Here is an 18,579-nt window from a genome sequence, read left to right as displayed (position 1 = left end):
TCTTTGGTGACCCCCTGCCTGTGTGCTCTTTGCATGTGGATCTGTCTGCAATCCCTCTTTTTGTTAAGGACACCAGTCATGGTTGGTTAGGGCCCACCCCGCAACCTCATTTTGCCTTGATCACCTCTGTGAAGATTATCCTTATCTCCTAATGAGGTCACATTTTGAGGTACCCGGGGTTAGGACTTCAACATATCTTCTTTTGGTTCAATCCTTAGCATCTTGCTTGAGGGTGACACAGGGATCCCTGCCCCCCAAGAGAACACAACTTCTGGGAAGGGGTCTGCTAGACTCCCCTGCCGGCAATGGGACCAATGACACGGTAAGTCATAGTCAACTGCTGCTGGGAGGGGAGCGAGCATGCCCTGAGGGACCTTCAGGACCTAAAGAACACGCACCTGAGTGAGATGGGTGATCAGACCGGTGTCCCCAGAAGACAGACAGCTTGTTGTCCACTCCACACTCCAGAGCATCAAGGGAGTGAGTAGTGGACGAGACCCAGGGCAGCCCCTTGGAAACATGGAGTCATGATCCCTTGCTGGAAAGGTCCCATTTCCAGACCTGAGCCAGGCTACAGACCCAGAACCCACTGGCCGAAGGACCAGCTGAAGTTCGGGACGAAAGGCCAGCCACGCTGAGGCACATGTTTGGAGGCTGACTCCCTATCCTTCCCTGAGAGGATCTCAGACATTACTCAGGCACCTTCACGGGGGAACGGGAAATGCCCACTTGTTTCAAGGATGGTTTGGTACAGGGTTTGAGTCGAAATCAATCCCCAGGGCATCTGGGTGGTTCAGTTGTTGAGCATCTGCCTTTGGTTCAGGTCCTGATCCGGGGTTCTGGGATGGAGTCCCACACTGGCTCCCTGCAGGGAGCCTGCTTTTCTCTCTGCCTCTGTCTGAGTCTAATGAATAAATGAATAAAATCTTAAAAAAAAAAAAAAAGAAAATCAATCCCCAGGGGGCACAGGGTCACCTTGGCCTCCTGGCTATGCTAGGTGCCCAGGTAATAAACAGAGCTCTGGGCTCATGATGGGTCACCTGTTGTCATTTACTGGGTTCTCGAATGTTTAAATAGTTGGAAATGTATACACTTGGCTGGAAGAATCTGTACTTTGTTTCCACGGAGGGAAAGGCCAGTCAAAGCTTCCGGAAGTACCCCCATACAAAACCGATCTCCAATCTGGAGGGAGTGGCAGAGATGAGAATCATTTTGAAGACCTAGAGGGTGTAGGGGGTGGTCCCCACCATCGCCATCTGAGTCAGCATCTTGGCGCCTGCATGAGCCGGATGTGTTCTACGGGGTGACAGTGGGCCCCCCACAAACACAAGCAAGCAGGAGTCTGAACCACAGCCTCCTTTCTAGATCTGCTGTCTTTGCAGAGCAGAATAATGTGTCCCTCCAGTACGCGACATTCAGCCGTTGATCTGGCAAATGTCATTCCCATCCCACCAGAAGCGGTTTGCTTTTGTGTGGGAGGAACGACAGTGTTCACTCAGTCTCGCCCCAGGGCTGTGCTAACTCTCTTGTCCTCTGTCATAATGTAGCTCAAAGGACCGAACCATCTGGACACACTTCCTACTGTCACAGCGGCCCACTGTGTCAGTGACATCATGCTAATCTGAGTTGAAGGAACAAGAAGTGGCAAGTATGTTGGAGGCCTCGTTAAGGCGCGTGAGCTTTGCAGGGCTCAGGAGGCCACCACACTGGCACCTGCTTAGGAGTTCAGTGGTCCATAGCGTGCTGGGACGTCCTCTGTGAAGGAAAGAACAGATTACTGCATCCTGCACCTGCCATCACCAAGGAGGAGGGAGTGCGATACTTGGAGGCCTCTTGGGGTTCTGAAGCTCGCTGACTCCACATGTGAGCATCCTGAGTGACACGGAAGGGAAGGCTGCCGTCTTTGATTGGGTCACAGAGCCGGAAAAGACCCTGTAGAAATGCTAAGTATGGTACGCGCATCCCTTGGGACGTACACAGGGGCCGAGCTTCTGCCTGTGGTGTTAGAGGCATTTATGGTGGGAAAGATGCTGTGTGGAGTTTATGATAAAGCCCAATAGGATCGTCACAATGCAGACACTAAGGTTCCAGAGCAAGGCCCTGCGTCTACAGAGGAGAATTGGATCCACTTATGCTACAGCTCCGGCTTGCTGCTGGCTCTGGAGGAGGCGGAGGGCCTAACTGCGAGACATTAGGTGACCACACAGCCAGAATCGACCGACATGACCGGGATTGTCCCTGACCCACCGCATCATAATAGAGTCATGCCCACCCAGCAGCCGTCCACCAGAACAGAGACACGGCACAGCTACATCAGGAATAGTCACAGCAAAAAGTCACAGCGGAGCCGCAGGAGCAGGAGTCTGCTGGACTTAACCTGAGAACACTTACGAGGGGGAAAGGTCTGTGGGACAAAGTAGAGCCCCACCTCTGGTTCCGGCCCTGAAGGCAGAGGTGAGAGGAAATCTTCCCAAAGAGCAGAGCTTTAGAGAAGCTGTTCCCAAACTGGGGGAACTTACTATCTGCCGCAGGTGGATCTGGCCTCGAGGGCTGTAGGGGATGCCAGGGTGTGTTGGTTACAGCCCCTCAGGACAGAGCTACTTACTACTTACTCCTCTAACTGCCAGAAGTGTTGCCTGCTGCCTGCCCAGAGCCACGACTCTCTCTAGAAATTGCCTTCTGCCAAAGCAAGCTGCCTCACCCAGGATAATTCATCCTCTCCAGGGCGGCACCCCTTGACTGGAAAATGGGGGACAATAGATGTTGCCTCAGCTTGGGGCATCTCCAAGCAACCGTCTGACTCTCAGAGCTTCCCACGTTGGTAGCTGAGCCTCTGTTACAGCTTCTCCCTGCACCCAGCTCTGTATCTGGCTTCGCCGCATGTGTTGCTGCACGTACATTTCGGAGTCTCCGAGTCTATTACGGAACTCAACCTAACATGTCAGAGAAAGGACATTGAGTTTTGTATGTTTATCTTATATCTAGTCATTGTACAATATTGCAAATTTGAATTTTTTTGTATTGTGTGTGTGGGTTTTTTTTTTTTTTTTGAGATTTTATTTATTTATATGAGAGCAGGAGAGCAAGAGAACACAAGCAGGGGGAGCCGGAGCAGGACAGGGAGAAGCAGGCTCCCCGCTGAGCAGGGCTCAACGTGGGGCTCCATCCCAGGACCCTGGGATCATGACCCAAGCCGATGGCAGATGCTTAACTGACTGAGCCACCCAGGTGCCCCTTGAGTGTTCAAGTATATGATCATATTATCCCCCAATAAAAGTGTTTTGCCTTTTTGTTTCTATAGATATAGTGTATATTTAAATTTCTTGACTTGTTTCATTAGGTAGAATTGCCAAATAAATGCTCATTTGTAATATTGAAAATGCTCATCTCATCTCTTTTTTTTTTTCTCATCTCTTTTCCTGATTTGAATTTTGATATCTTTTAAAGGTGGTCTTTATCATATTTAGGTAATTTTCTTCCTGGCTTCCACAGTTTTTTTTTTTTTTTTAATTTTTTTAATGATTGGCCATTCAATTGTATGAAATGCCTTTTAGGTATCTGTTGAAAAAAGCACTTTGAGTTTTTCTCCTTTATTTGTTGATATAATAAATTGTTGATAGACTTCATAATCCCAGCTGTTCTTGCTTTTATAATAAATGCTACTAGTGCATTATTTTTTAAGACTTTATTTATTTATTCATGAGAGACACAGAGAGAGGCAGAGACACAGGCAGAGGGAGAAGCAGGATCCCTGCAGTGAACCTGACATGGGACTTGATTCTGGGATCCCGCCCTGGCCCGAAAGTGGCGCTAAACCCCTGAGCCACCCGGGCTGCCCTACTAGTGCATGTTTTTGATTATCCTTCTAAATTGAGTTTATCCAACATGCCAATATTTTAAACTTTCTTCCTTCTTTCTTTCTTTCTTTCTTTCTTTCTTTCTTTCTTTCTTTCTTTCTTTCTTTCTTTTTCTTTCTTTCTTTTTCTTTCTTTCTTTCTCTTTCTTTCTTCTTTCTTTCTTTCTTTCTTTCTTTCTTTCTTTCTTTCTTTCTCTTTCTTTCCTTCTTTCAGATTTTGTTTTTATTTATTTATGAGAAACACAGACAGAGAGAGAGAGAAAACAAGAGCAGCAGAGGGAGAAGCAGGCTCCACGCAAGGAGCCTGACATGGGACTCAATCCCGGGTCTCCAGGATCAGGTCCTGGGCTGAAGGCGGTGCTAAACCGCTGAGCCACACAGGCTGCCCTCTTGCTACTTTCTTTGTCTCATTCTTCTAATGAGGCATTAGCATTAATGTAATGCTGACTTTTACAAAGTGAATTGTGGAGTTTTCTTTTTTTTTCTTTTTCTTTTTTTAATGGACCAGAGTTATTTCAATAACAAGGGAATTCCCTTGACTTTTGAAGGTTAAATAGAACTCATATTTAAAAATGTCAGGCAGGGTCAGGGCAGCCTGGGTGGCTTGGCGGTTTAGCGGTTTAGCGCTGCCTTCAGCCCAGGGCCTGATCCTGGAGACCAAGATCGAGTCCTGCATGAGGCTCTCTGCATGGAGTCTGCTTCTCCCTCTGCCTGTGTCTCTGCCTCTCTCTCTCTGTGTCTCTCATGAATAAATAAATAAAATCTTTAAAAAAAATGTCAGGGTAAAAAAAAAAAAGTCAGGGTCTTGTGCCTTTTAAAATGGTAGAAATTTAATAATCTTTCCAGTTTATTCTGTAGTTTTCATATTGGTCGCTTCCTTCTTCATTGGCACGGTCTCTTTAGTTTTGGCCAAACCCTCAAGTTTAACACCCCCAGATATGTTCAAACTTGTCAACCTCCGGGATAATGGATGGATGGGATGTTCACTCTTGCCCAAGTTGTCTATGGGTGTATGGATGCTGAATTTCCTAGGAGGGCTTCCTTTGGTTGAATTGGGGTATTCAATAATAGCAGAAACTGAGCGAATTCTCCAAGAAAAGGGTTGCTGTCACAGACCTATGGGTGGTCTGCGGTGTATGCTTTGAAGTGACTGCAAACTGAAGGTGCAACTTCACAGGAGACTTATTACGATGGCAGCAAGCATAAGAAAAGATGTTCAAGCTCATGATGATAAGGAGAATCCAGGTTTACAATCAATGAGATATTGTCTCCCATGCAAGACTGATAGAATTTTAAAACAACCAATATTTCTCAGTTTTGGAGAAGGTGTCCATGACATGGATATAAGATTAGATTTGTGGAGCATATTTAGAGACCAGTTTGGCAATTTCTGTCAACACTTCACATGTGCATACACCATGACACAGCAATTCCTCTTCTAAGAATTTCCTTTATAAGAAATACCTGCCCAAGCATCTATGCATAAGGATGTCCACTCAGCAGTATTCAAAATAGCAGATATTGAAAAATTAAACATCCATTCAAAGAGGAACAGTTCAGCAATGGTGGAATCATCATTATTGTGGAATGTTATGCAGTTATTAAGAAAACTAAAATAGGGCAGCCCAGGTGGCTCAGCGGTTTAGTGCTGCCTCCCTGGGGCGTGATCCTGGGACCCGGGATCGAGTCCCGTGTCGGACTCCCTGCGTGGAGTCTGCTTCTTCCTCTGCTTGTGTTTCTGCCTCTTTCTCTCTTTCTGTGTGTCTCTCATGAATAAATAAATAAATAAAATCTTAAAAAAAAGAAACTAAAATAGATCTGAATTATAGACAGGGGATAACAGCCATGACGTATTGCTAAATACAAGAATCAACCTGCAGGATGGGATGTATAGTATGAAGCATTTGTGTAAATGGTGTATGTGTGTGTGGTTAGGCGCTTAGCAAAATGTCTAGAAATGTGGTTACTCCAGATAGTTGGCAGGGTGGTGTGGGAGAATGAGAAGGACACTTTTATCTTTTTATTTAATTTATATCTATACTGCTTGACTTTAAAAAAAAAAAGGCATGTATTGCTTTGGCAATAAAACAAAAAGGTTTTTTAGTGCTTGCAACAAAATGCTGATGTAATTTTAGACCAGTTGGCAATTTCTTTTGGAAGGAGCAATACTAGAGCGTCTGCACTGGGAATTGGACTAAACTGTGACTTTTTAGTCTTAAGGGAACTAGACAAGGCATTAATTCTATTAATTAATGCATCAGCAGATTCCATCTCAGCAAAGGCTGTCTTAATGAGGTGCTCGGGGCATCCATTATTTATCTTACAAATATCAACTCAGGGCCCTACTTGTGTCAGGCAGTATAACAGATGTACCCTCTGAGGGTGCGGTGCTGGAGAAGCGCAAATAGCTCCCAGACTGCTCCCTCTTCCTTGCGCCCACCCCGACCTCTCCGACCTCCCCGCAGATGACCTCCGTTGACCCCACCTCCTCCACGCTCCAGGACCCCCGCGGAAGAACGTAGCGGCCTGGACTGCAGCCTCACCCCCGCGCAGCGCTGTGGGCATGTTGGACACGGCCCTCCTGGACCCCTCGGCCTCCGGTCCTTCAGGCGCACGGGGGACTGGGGACAGGGCCAGCCCATGGGAGGCCCGCACAGGTAGCTCCTGGTACCGTTAGCGGCGGAGGCGGGGCTCCAAACGCCGGCCTGGCCACGCTCCCGTCCCCGCTTGCGTCCCCACCGCGCGCCTTCTCGGGTGCATCCCTCCCCAGGCGCGCACCCCGCGCCCTGCCCCCGCCCGCCCTCCGGGAGCTGTCCGCGGTGCTGACCGCAGGCGCCGCCCGCGCTCGGCCGCTGCGCACGCGTCCCGGGCGGGGTGCGCGCAGGACCCGCCGGCGCTTCCACTGCGCAGCCTCCCGCGCGGCCCCGGCCCCGCGCCCCGGCCCCATCCCCGCGCCCCGAGACCCAGCCTCGGCCCCATCCCCGCGCCCCGAGCCCCAGCCCCGGCCCCAGCCGCGCGCCCCGAGCCCCAGCCCCGCGCCCCGGCCCCAGCCCCGCGCCCCGCGCCCCAGCCCCGGCCCCAGCCCCGCGCCCCGGCCCCAGCCCCGGCCCCGGCCCCGCGCCCCGCGCCCCAGCCCCGGCCCCGGCCCCGGCCCCAGCCCCGGCCCCGGCCCCGGCCCCGGCCCGGCCAGCCATGGCGCTCAACAATTTCCTCTTCGCGCAGTGCGTGTGCTACTTCCTGGCCTTCCTGTTCAGCTTCGTGGTGGTGGTGCCGCTGTCCGAGAATGGCCACGACTTCCGCGGCCGCTGCCTGCTGTTCACCGAGGGCATGTGGCTGAGCGCCAACCTGACGGTGCAGGAGCGCGAGCGCTTCACGGTGCAGGAGTGGGGCCCGCCGGCCGCCTGCCGCTTCAGCCTGCTGGCCAGCCTCCTGTCGCTGCTGCTCGCCGCCGCGCACGCCTGGCGCACGCTCTTCTTCCTCTGCAAGGGACACGAGGGGTAAGTCGGGGCCTGGGGCCCTTCCCAGCCCGCGGAGCCCCCAGCCTCCTCCCCGCCTCGGAGGAGCGGGACACCCTCCCTCTTCCGGGGAGCTCGCAGGCCCCCAACATATCAACCCTGGGTGCTCAGCGCCTCCGTGCACACTGCCCTTTGTCTGCGCGGAGCCTGGGCACCTTGAGGGTCGCCTGCGCTCCGGACAAGGCCACTACTTGCATCACCTCCCTCCCTCCGGAGAGCAAATGTTGCATCGTCATCTCTGAGCCGGCCTGGGCCCTCCCTGGGCCCTCCCTGGCCTGCTGGCTCAGGCCTACTCCAGGTGCAGGGGAGGGACGGGCCAGGCAGGTGGCTGACAAGGCAAACTGGGGAGTCCTCTCCTCATCCCCACCCCCATCCTCCTGGGAAGGATGAGGATGGTGGGGCCACAGGCTCGGCTGAGGATGCACGACAGACAGGGAGCAGCAAGCAGGTCCAGGAGGCCTCCCTCCTCCCGGCCTCCGTGTGCCTCTTGGCCTTTCCTGCCCTGGCACAGTTCTTGAGAGTGGGATGTGGTTCCCCTGGGGCCCTCAGCCTGTAGCATTCTATGGCCTCCACCCCTGGGACCCCTTGTGGACCCACCACAATCCCTCCTGCCCCTCGCCTGCCTCACATCTGCAGGGGAAATCTAGCCCTTTCCCAGACCCCACCCTGCCCTGGCCCCATCCATCAACCATTGGCAGTTTTTAGGGGCTTTTCTCTTCTTTTGGGGACATGAGAGATAAGCTATTGCTCTGAGGGTCACTGTGGGTAGGAGGTCAGGTGGGGACTCCCCAGAGCCCTCAGCTTGGCTTGGGCCTGGACAGAGGGGCCAGAGAGGAGTGACAGGGGTGGCAAGGTGAAGAGGATGGGACAGCCTACTGTGGGGACTGAAACACCCAGTGGAGGGTGAGGTCCAGCAGCCCACGTGTGTGAGTTTCCCGGGCTGCTCTAGCAAAGTGCCATAAGCTGGGGCTTAAAACAATTTATTCGGCCACAGTTCTGGAGGCCAGAAGAAAAAAATCAAGGTGTCGGCAGGGTGGGTTCCCTCTGGAGGGAGGATCCTTACTAGGCTAGCTGCTGGTAGCGGCCTACAACCCTTGACATCCCTCAGCGTGGGGCTTTGTCACTCCTATCACCGTCTCTGTTTTCATGGCCTCTTCTCTCTCTGTTTCTTTCTCTCTAATTATAAAGACACCAGTCGTTGGATTTAGGGCCCACCCTAAATCCAGTATGACCTATCCTGAGATCTTTAGCTGAATGACACCTGCAAAGACCTCAAGCCCAACTAGGGTCACACACACTGGTAGTGGGGTGAAGCCTTGGACGCATGTTGTCGGGGGCGCAGTTCAGTAGCCTACAGTATGGTTCTGGACTGAGGGTCTGCAGGAAGCCACATGTCAGCCTGAGGTGCCTCCAGGTGCTGTGGGGCTGGGGCTCTGCACAGGGTGAGCCCAGGCCAGTCAGGAGGCCATCCTGCCCTCCCTCAGGCCTCCTCCTTACACAACTTGCTGGATGGCTGGTGTCCCCGGGAGGCATCTGAGATGTCATCCGCACGCATGTTGCCAAGCCTGGGTGTCACCTAGTCAGTGTTCTGTGCAGATGGGGACAGGGAAACATCTCTGGGTATGAGACAGGGTCTGAGGAAAAGGATGGACGGTCAGCAGGGTAGGGTAGCTGAGGTCCCTTCAGTCCTGGAAGCTGCCTGAGGCCAGTGGGCACAGGCTATGGGGGGAGCATGGTTTGACCATCAGCTCATGCCCATTGCTCCACCTTGTCCCTATAAGACAAATGGCCTCAAGAGACCCCATCTTACAGCTGTATGATGACACTCCCCAGATTTGCTGCCCAATTTGTGGGGAATGGGCAGTCCTGCATGACCAGGATTCCTTTCTTGAAGGCTCTGGGGCTCTTAGCTCTGTCTTTCTCATGCCCAGTCTCTGGGGGTGTTTTGGGGCTCTGGAATCTTGCATTGGTCTGAGCCACAGAGGCTGGGCCATACCTAGAGAGCTGCTTATAGGTCCTTACCAGCTAGACACTGGAACACCTCGAGGTCAGAAAGGTTGGGCCTGCCTTGTGCAGCCACAGGCAGGATGGGAACCTGGAGAAGCCAGTCCCAGCTCAGCTGTTGGTCAGGCCGCACGGAGCAGGCCAGGCGGGCAGGAGGCTGGGCAGGGCCATTGGAGTGAGCTCGTGGGATGGCGAGGGCCCCAGGTGTCCAGCCCACTGGGACGTCAGTCCTGCCGCCAGACTTGGAGCTCTAGAGGGTCCTACCTGCTTAGGGCCAGCGTCCACACTGCTCTGGCGTTGGCTGCTGTGACTGCGGAGACCCGCCGGGAGCCCTGCCCTTCATCTGGGAGGGGCTCACGGCCGGGTCCCCAGGGCCTGGGTAAGACCCTGTCTGTGGTCCCCTCCCTCCTCCTGTGGGGTGTGTTCCTGGGCCAAGTGGGGGCCCAGACAGTTGTGCCCAGGAGCGTGCAGGGCCAAGGGGTTGGGGCAGCTTTTGCAGGAGGCTTCATCCTGGTGACTGAAGGAATCTGTGGCACCTGTGGCTTCCTGGGGTGCTTGTTGGTGGGGGGCACCGGGGTGACCTGAGGGTGGTCACAGGCCTGGGGGCCTGGGGCGCTTTGCCTGAGCAGAAGCCCTTGGAGAGTGCAGGTGGCAGCAGTTTATGATTGACGGCTGGGGAGCGCTGGGTCAAAACAACCCATCTGCCGGCCCACACATGTCCCCAGCCTGCAAATCGCTCCCAGGGCTTCCCGGGACCGGGATAGCTGTCACCATGGAGACGGCACATCCGGCCGGCACCCTGAGAGGCTGGAGAGAGATGGCGTTAACCCTGTGTGTGCCGGCCTTCCTGGTTTATTAGTTTTTTTGGCCACTGCCCTGTGGGTCCTTGTGGAGTGGGCAGGGGGGCGCATTGTGGATTCTGGGGGGCGGGGTGACACACTCAATTCTTCAAAACTCTGTGAAGCCCAGGCAGGTTCCACGGAAACAGACCAGGAACGGACCTGGGCAGTGGGAGGAGGCTGTTGGGGGGATGACCTCAGCCCCCCACCGCCGCTGTCTTATAGGATGGGGTGCCACCTTCCTGTCGTGGCAGGAGAACCCTACATTCTACCTGTTTAATAGGGATATGGCTGGAGTCTCCAGACAGTCAGGTTTCCTGGCTCTTGGAGGTTCTGTTGTAAACCCCCTGAGGGCGGGAGGGGGCAGGTCTCAGAATGGAGGTGGGGGGGTTCCCTGGGGGTGGCCACGCAGGGACCGACAAGCTGCCGGCGTGCCTCTCTAGAGTTCAGTACAGAGCGTGGAGGATGCCAAGGAGCAGGATTTGAGGTGGGGTGGTTGCCTGCCCGGCATGTCCCGTGCACCCTGGCCCTCCTTCCCTCTAGGAAGGCCTGCTGGGGGCAGCAGCTGGTTCGCCCAGGATGTTGGGGACCTGCTGGGCAGGATGCCTGGCGGGACATGGAAGGCTGTGGGCAGGTGGAGGGCACCCAGGGAACCGGCTGTCCCGGCCATCTGGCCTTCTGTGCTCTGCCTGGGGAAGCTCAGTCCTGTCCCCCGGGACCACTCCATTCTCCTTGGTTGGAGTCAAGTGGCCATCTAAAGTCTGGGGGGAGGGACGCCTCACCTGGGTGACTCAGCGGTTGGGGGCCTGCCTTCGGCTCAGGGTGTGACCCCGGTGTCCTGGGATCGAGTCCCACATCGGGCTCCCTGCGTGGGGCCTGCTTCTCCCTCTGCCTGTGTCTCGGCCTCTCTCTTTGTCTCTCAGGAATAAATAAAATCTTAAAACAAAAATGAAGTCGGGGTGTAGGCTCTGGGTAACCTCTGCTTTCCTTGGAGCATTAGCTCCTGGGAGTGGACTCCCAGAGCCCTGCCTAACCCCGCTGTCCCGCAGGGGGCACAGCTGGGCCCCAGCCACAGTCTCCAGGTATCTGGTTGCCCGGCATGCTCCCCCGCTTCTGTGTCCTGTGGCTGCAGGCCCAGCCCCGTGCACACAGCTCCAGGCAGGCCAGGTCAGGGTTGTGGGTGGGTGGAGGCCTGTCCTGGGGAGGGAGTGTGTGCTCAGGAGCCAGCACCCTGGCGGTTATTGCCCGGGCTCCCTTGCCCACATAAGCTCCCTCAGTTTCCACAATGACCCAGTGGGGGGCTCTTGCCACCCAATTTACAAAGGGAGAAATTGGGGCTTGGACAGCAACTTGCTGAGGTCACACAGCTGGCCAAGAGGCGGGCCGGATTTGACACCCTGCTGTGCCGGGACCTCCTCGGAGCTGGGGCGGCCAGAACCTACCCCTTTATAACTATTTATAACCCCCTGACCTCTTATTGGCTTTTGCAGGGCCCAGTGGATTTTGCAGTTTAGGCTTGTCCATCGGGGTCCCAGCTAGAAACAGATGGCTCGCCCACGTGAGGGGAACCTGAGGAGAGCGGTTGGCAGAGACGAGCATGTGGGCCAGCCGTGGGCCCTGCAATGGCCCTGTCACCTCCTCTGGCCGCAGGGTCCACATGGGGAGGGTTATGTGGATGAGGCCGCCTGGAGAGGCGTGCTGACCTTTGGTAGGGGGACAGCAAGTGGGGGCGCCCCCCGGCAGGGCCCTGGGGATGAGCACCTCCCACCTCTCCTTGTACCCCAGGCCCGGGGCCCCCACTGGCTGAGCTCAACCCAATCCAGGGAGAGAGGTCACTGCATGGTCTACTTGGGGCAGCCCCTCCGGTGGAGGATGGAGGGGTGAGGATCTGCAGAGTGTGGGGCCCTCGGGTAATCTGCTGTGGGCAGGGGGCCTGGAGCCCACCCACAAACACTGATCAACTCAGGCAGCACAGATAAGTTCGGGCAGCAAACATGTGCGCCCTCGACCCTGAGCTGTCCTGAGGGTGGCCCCAGTCAGCTCAGGTGGGGGCCTAGGCCGGGTGCTGAGCGCGCTGGCACGGGGTGCTCACCTTTGTCGCCTCTGGTCGAGGCCCCCGGGCGTCCTTGTGAGTGAGAGTACGAACACGCTGGCTGGCCCCACTCTCCTGGGTGTGATTTTTGGGTGTGATTCTGGGATTGCAGCCTGGTCCCCTCTTGCCTCCCGTTCATGCCCCCAGCCCCTCCTGCCCCTGCGCCTGTGCAGCAGCGTGGCCTGCTGGCGCCTGCTTCCACCTGGGTGCCGCTGACCTCGGTTTATCGCCTGCCCGTGGCTGGGAGGCCTGCGGGGGCCGGGACTGGGGCATGGTTATTTCCCTGTCCTCAGGGCCCAGCACAGGGCGGGCGGATGCTCAGAGAGTGCTTGGCGAGTGAACAGGTGGACAAGGACCGGTGCGTGGATCTGTGCTTCGCGCCGGCCGCGGTTCCGGCCCCTGACAGCAGCCGCACTGCTTTCCTGGCTGGTGTGATCGTGCCCCTCAGACCTGATGGGTTGATGGCAAAGATGTCCACTGCGGCGAGGGTGGCCGGTGCTGCCGCCCCTCCCGAGGACGCCCTCGGGTCCCCCCGCACGCACCCAGGCTCAGCCAGGCCTGACCGAGGCTCCCGTGCAGGACTCTGAGTCTCCAGGGGATGATTCGGAGATGGCGGGGTGGTGGGGTGGGCTGCTGTGTTGCGACCCCAGGCCCCGTGCCGCCAGAGAGCAAACACTGGTGTCCCGTGTAGGCACCCGGGTCCGTGTGGCCTGTCTTCTTGGCCCTGCCTCCGGCGCTCTCCACACCCCCACCCCATCACAGCCGGGCCTTTTAGATGAGAGCAGGGTCACACCACAAGGCCGTGACGCAGGTCCAGGCCAGCAGTGTTGGTGACCATGTGGGCACAGGGCCTCAGGGCGGCCGGGTGGAGCAATGGCCTGGAAAGGGTGTCCTGCTCTTCAGCTTGTGCTGGTCCTAACGTGCTGGAAGCAAACACCACTGGGTTGGGATCTTGGCTCTGCTTCCTCTGTAGGGCAGGGTTGACATGCGCTTCCACTCCAGGCCCTGGGGAGGCTGGGATGGGGCTTTGGGGTGCGGGACAGCGAGGGAGGGGAAGGTGGCCCCGGTGGCCCCGCATGGCCCCATTACCCCATCCAGCCCAGGCCCGAGCTGTCTCCTGGCCCTGCTGGGCTGTTGTGGGGATCCTGGGGTGGTGGCGCACGGTGACTGTCCTCTCCTGTCCTCTCCCGAAGCTCCTTCCTCTATGCCTTCCTGAACCTCCTGGTCAGCGCTTCCGTGGTCTTCCTCGTCTTCATCGCCAGCACCATCGTGAGCGTGGGCTTCACCATGTGGTGTGACGCCATCACTGAGAAGGGCACCGTGCCCCACAGGTGGGCCTGGGCCCTGCCCCACCCCTGCTGCCCCCAGACGTTGTCCTGGTGCAATAAATACATCCTGAAAAAAGAAACATAAATGGATTATGGGGGAGCCTTATACTACAGTATAAAACCCATAAGATAAGTTTCCCCTTAATATTTTTGTTATTTCCTCATGACAACCAGTGCAGTAGAGGCCACCCCCTGCCTTCTCTGTGAATGGCAAATATAGGAGAATCCCGTTCGAGCCCAAGGTTTCCTGCCTGGGCCCCCACCTGTGCACACCCGGCCAGAGCCTTTCCTGGACCTGCCTCCTTCATGTCAATGCCCCTTCACAAGAGAAGAGGGCCTCGCACACCTGGGATGGACCCGGGCTGGGGGACGGAGGCCCAGTGCGCTCTGATGTGGCCACACAGCAAGGCCCGGGGACCCCACTCTGGGCTGCCTGCAGAGGGGCCTGGGGAGTGCTGAGCCGGGTTTGCTGCTGGAGGGTTGGCAGGCAGCGATAGCAATGGGAGAGGAGCGTGAGCAGCAGCTTTTGGGCCGGAGGGGGTCAGGGATGAGGCCTTTGGGGCCAGGACAGCTGCGTCACTGTTTGGGGCTGCTGCGTGCGGCTCCCTGTGCTCCGTGTCCCAGTGTCACCTGCCACCCCACGTCTTGCTGTTTCAGCTGTGAAGAGCTCCAGGACATCAATTTGGAGCTAAACGTGGACAACTCTGCCTTCTACGACCAGTTTGCCATCGCCCAGGTAGGCGGGGCTGTTCTGGTGGGCGGGGCGTTCTGGTGGGGGGCTGCCTGGTGCTCAGGGAAGCAAGCACTTTGGGGAGGGGTCCATTCCTCTGGACGTTCACTGAGCGCAGCCCTCCCCCAGGGGAGGCTGAGGGTGGGGCCAGGCAGAGGAGATACAGCTGAGTGAGCGGTATAGCCAGGAAGGCTTCCCGGAAGGGGGTGGGAGGAGGCTGGATCTCCGAGACTGAAGCAGGGGGTCTTGCAGGTGGCAGTGGAGAGGGGGTGAGGCAGGGGCATCCTGGGAGACCGGGCACCAGAGCTCGCTGCAGGAGTGAGGTCCGGGGGCTCAGGCAGTGGCTGTAGGCCAGGTGGAAAGGAAATGAGGCATCAGATCCTGGATCTGTCGTGCCGGGTCGGGAGCTTGGTGCCAGGTGGGCACCCCCCGAAAATGCTGGGGCGCTCGTGGGTGTTCCCGGGCCGGGGAAGCTGATGCGGTGTCTGAGGAGGGGCATAGGGGTCCAGCCTGTGATGTGGGGGGACAGCCTGTGTAAGCTGCATTCCCTGCCCTCTGGTACATCTCTGGGGACCCCGCGGGCTGGGATGCAGGAGCGTCAGGGTTTGTTAGTGGTCAGTGAGGGTCTGTTTCTCAAAATCTGCATCTGTGTCCAGGCAGATGACGCTGGTGACGGGTGCCTGGGTGGGACTGGCTCCTTCCAGCGCTGAGCAGGGCTCCCTGGCATCCAGGTCCATTACCGGACCCCAGACCTGCCTCTCAGGGCTCACGGGGGCCAGTGGCCGGTCTGAGGACCCTTCCTTCAGGGGAGGAGCCTCTAGGGGGTTGGACATCCAGTGGGTCCGAAGGTTCTTTGCTGAGAGGAGCTGAAACTGCCAGAGACACCTGCATGAACATTTGGTGGAGACTGCTTCAGCCTCATTTACACCAATTAGATTAGGAAGGCGTGAGCTGGGGCTGGTGACAAATAACCCCCAAGGAGAATCTGTTTGATGTGGCTCAGGCCTGGTTCCGATTAAATCGTTTCTCCTTCAGTGTTTGGTGATGGCAGCTAAAAGTCGGTTTGCTCTAGCGGTGGGGGAGGCCGTGTTTAGACGGGCTCTCTGCGGAGCCGGGGGCCGGGGTCCCTCCGAGCATCGCGCAGCTTGGGGTTCAGAGGGCTGGCCGCCACGTACCAGGAGGGGTGGTGGCGCGAGGCAGGAGGTGCGGCGGACCCCGGAGCTCGCCCAGGTCCTGTCCCTGAAGCGGTCGCGCCTTTGCCCGGGCAGGCGGGTGGGCGCACCGGGCGGCGGATGGCGGGTCCGGCCGGCCTCCTGACCCTGCCTCTGCCCTCTGCGTAGTTCGGCCTCTGGGCCTCGTGGCTGGCCTGGCTGGCCATCACCATCCTGGCTTTCCTGAAAGTCTACCACAACTACCGCCAGGAGGACCTGCTAGACAACCTGGTCCATGAGAAGGAGCTGCTGCTGGCCAGGCCGACCCCCCGCGCCTCCTTCCAGGAGGAGAAGAGCGCTGTCATCTAGCTGTGGCCAGGGGAGCCCGGCCCTGGATGCCCCCTCGCCCCGCCCAGGGCCCTCGGGCCAACCCCGGGGACGGTCTGCCCGGCCCTGCCTGCCCCTTGCCTTGCATGTCTCCCCTTGGCTCTGCGCGACGTGAGCGACCCCGCTCACCCAAGCACCCCATTCCCGCCCTGAGTGTGGTGGTGAGTGGGGCGGGCGCCAGCCCTCCCGCGGGGACACACAGAGACTGCGGGACGTCCTCCGGGCTTCCCACACACGCAGCGCACCTGTCCAGGGGCCACGGGCTGGGCGAGCCTCGGTGCGGGGAGCGCCCACCCCCTTGGATGCCTCTGGCCGCAGGGCTTGCGGCTCGTGCCTCAGCCGGATGCCGTCTCTACACCGGCTTGCCCAGGCGTGAGTCTGTGCCCGATTCTGTGGCAGCAGCCCGTGTCCCCAGGATGACCCCAGCCCGCGATGGCCGGACGCCACTCTTGTCCCTTGCTCCTGAGCAGCGTGTGGGAGCAGGGGGCCCACTGCAGGAACGAGCTCTCTGCCGTGTGTCTCGACCTCCTGGCTCTGCACTTCCCCCACCGCCTCCGCAGGGCCGAGTCCCCGGGTGGCCAGGCCTGGGTCTCAGCATCACAGGGCCAGTCAGGTGGTGGCCGGGTGGCCATCCTGGGAAGTGGCTGTGCTGCCAGAGCTAGGAGCCCGCACCCCGTGCCACAGGACTTGCTGGGGGAGCCACGTGTGCCCCTGCCTGGGAGGAACCTGGGCCCCAGCGTTTGTCTCACAGTGTAGGGGGGTGGGGGGTGGGGACGTGGGCTGGGGCCGTCCTACCTCTTAGGGAGGGAGGGACAAGGCAGGTGCCACGGCGCTGTCTGTAAGTGCGTGTGAGGGTGTGTGTGATGTGTGTGTGTGCATGCGTGTGGGTCTGTATGGGGAGGGTGTGTGAGCGTCTGAATGTGTTAACTGCACACACGAGTGCAGTTCTTTGTGAGTGCCTATGCACGAGTGTGAGTGTGCATGTGCACATAAGCACGCACACGTACAAGTGTGGGAGCGAGCTGTGTGAGCATGCATGTCCACGGGTGTGAGTGTGAGCATGAGTGGGCATGAGAATGTGAGTGCATGTGAGCCTGAGTGGAAATGTGTGCATGTGCAATGGGAGTATGAGTGTGTATGTGTGAGTGTGTGTGCAGCGGAAGGTGTGAGCAGAGCTCTGTATCTCCACCCACGGGGGTGCCCCCAGTGCCCCGGCACCCCAACGAGGGGATGCCTTCCCATCTGATGTGTGCACAGCAGCCCCCAGAGGGCACAACCCCATCCACACATCATCCGGAGGGGGAGCTGGGGTAGGGAACTGGGACCAGAGCTCAGTGGTGAGCAACCTGGGGCTGCTTGGCTATGGGTCCCCCCTCACAGGGCTCCCCGACTTCTGCATCCGCACACAGTCCTCCGAGTACTGTCCAGGAGCGGGGCCCCCTTCCCCGGGCTCAGTGAGCCATTCTGCTTTCCCGGGCTCACCGTCCTGCTGCTCCCACCCTCCAGGGAAGGAGAGACCCGGCGCCCCCCGTCCATGCCTCGTGCTGCCAGAGGCCGGTTTGGTCTCCCAGATGGGGGGCACAGGATGTCCGGAGGCCACGGATCTGGGTCTGGACTGAGGCGCTGAGTAGGGCAGGCAGCCTGGGCCAGGGAAGGGGGCCCGCAGGTCGCCTGTGCGGATGCTGCTCGGCTGGTGCCTGTCCGTGGAGATCCGGGCGCGTGGATGAGGCTCCTGGTGTCTCGGAGGCACTCGGCCGAGGACGCCAGGCAGAGCCGCTGGGTCCTTGCGGGACTTGTTTTGGCATAACTGAGGCCCCCAGCAGATCGGGTCTCACCCCAGCCCTCATGCACAGGCTGTGGGGACTCTCCAGTCCCCGAGAGCTCCGGTCTGTTCCCAGCCACCAGCCAGGCCCCGGGAAGGAGGAGCAGGGGCAGGACGTGGGCTTCTGGAGCCGAGGGTCCCCGGCAGGCTGGGGTCTGCCCTGGCAGCTGCCACTCATGGGTTGTTCGGAGCCGGCCTGGGGCAGCCCCTTGCTCAGGCTGGCAGGGACGTCACCTACATGTCACTTGCAGAGCGGGGTGGTCACTGGCACAGGCCTGTCCCAGGCCGGGGTACCCGGCACCTCCCGACGTCCGTGCCCGGGGCTGCCGGGAAGGGACAGCTGAGCCCCTGGATGCGTAGTGGGACTGAGCTGTGTGCCCTGCAGCGGGCGGGGGACGGGGGCCCCGGGGCAGGACAGGAAAGGCAGGGGCCCCCCCAGGCTTCCTGAGAGGGCCACGGGATCGCCTCTGGGGTGCCTTGCTTCTCCCAGCTGGGGGCGGCCGCGCGGCTTTAATTCTGCTGAGGAAATCCACAGTAGCGAGTCTTCCCCTTAAATGTATGTTTGTCAAAGTCAAAATAAACACAGAGGTCCTGAGCCCGGGGTGTGGACTCGGGCGCCGGCCCCCCCACGTCCCCGCCCCACCCTCGCCTCCCCGCTTCTAGGTTTTCTCCGTTTCTGAGATTTAAAAACCTGCCCGCGTGTGTTCCTGCGGCTTCAGAGACTGGCGGGCTTAGGGGGGCCTTCCCGTGGCGGGGCCCTCCCCCGTGCACGTGTTCTGGGGGCTCCATTCTCGCCCGGCCCGTCTCGGCTCCCCCAGGTGTGAGGACGGACGTCTCGGGGTCGTGGCGCACCTG

General features: G+C 58.4%; 1 protein-coding gene across 5 annotated transcripts; it reads left to right on the top strand.

Annotated features, from left to right (window-relative positions):
• The first annotated feature begins 230 nt into the window (after nucleotides 1-230).
• On the top strand, nucleotides 231-18,319 carry TMEM179 (transmembrane protein 179). 5 transcript variants are annotated; one of them, XM_077910782.1, is made up of 7 exons: nucleotides 231-322; nucleotides 1,548-2,454; nucleotides 6,322-6,513; nucleotides 7,079-7,353; nucleotides 13,500-13,637; nucleotides 14,292-14,370; nucleotides 15,705-18,319. In XM_077910782.1, exons 4-7 carry the CDS (start codon nucleotides 7,184-7,186, stop codon nucleotides 15,882-15,884), a joined length of 567 nt encoding a protein of 188 aa, XP_077766908.1. In that variant the 5' UTR covers nucleotides 231-322; nucleotides 1,548-2,454; nucleotides 6,322-6,513; nucleotides 7,079-7,183; the 3' UTR covers nucleotides 15,885-18,319. The 5 variants fall into 5 exon arrangements, with proteins under 5 accessions (XP_077766908.1, XP_077766907.1, XP_077766909.1 ...); XM_077910781.1 differs by having other exon boundaries at nucleotides 1,548-2,964; XM_077910783.1 differs by lacking the exons at nucleotides 231-322; nucleotides 1,548-2,454 and having other exon boundaries at nucleotides 6,321-6,513.
• Nucleotides 18,320-18,579: the final 260 nt, after the last annotated feature.

The sequence above is a fragment of the Canis aureus genome, chromosome 9 (genome assembly GCF_053574225.1).
Source record: "Canis aureus isolate CA01 chromosome 9, VMU_Caureus_v.1.0, whole genome shotgun sequence".
Taxonomy (NCBI): Eukaryota; Metazoa; Chordata; class Mammalia; order Carnivora; family Canidae; genus Canis; species Canis aureus.
Note: the sequence above shows the minus strand (reverse complement) of the source record. Positions and strands in the feature narration are given on the sequence as shown.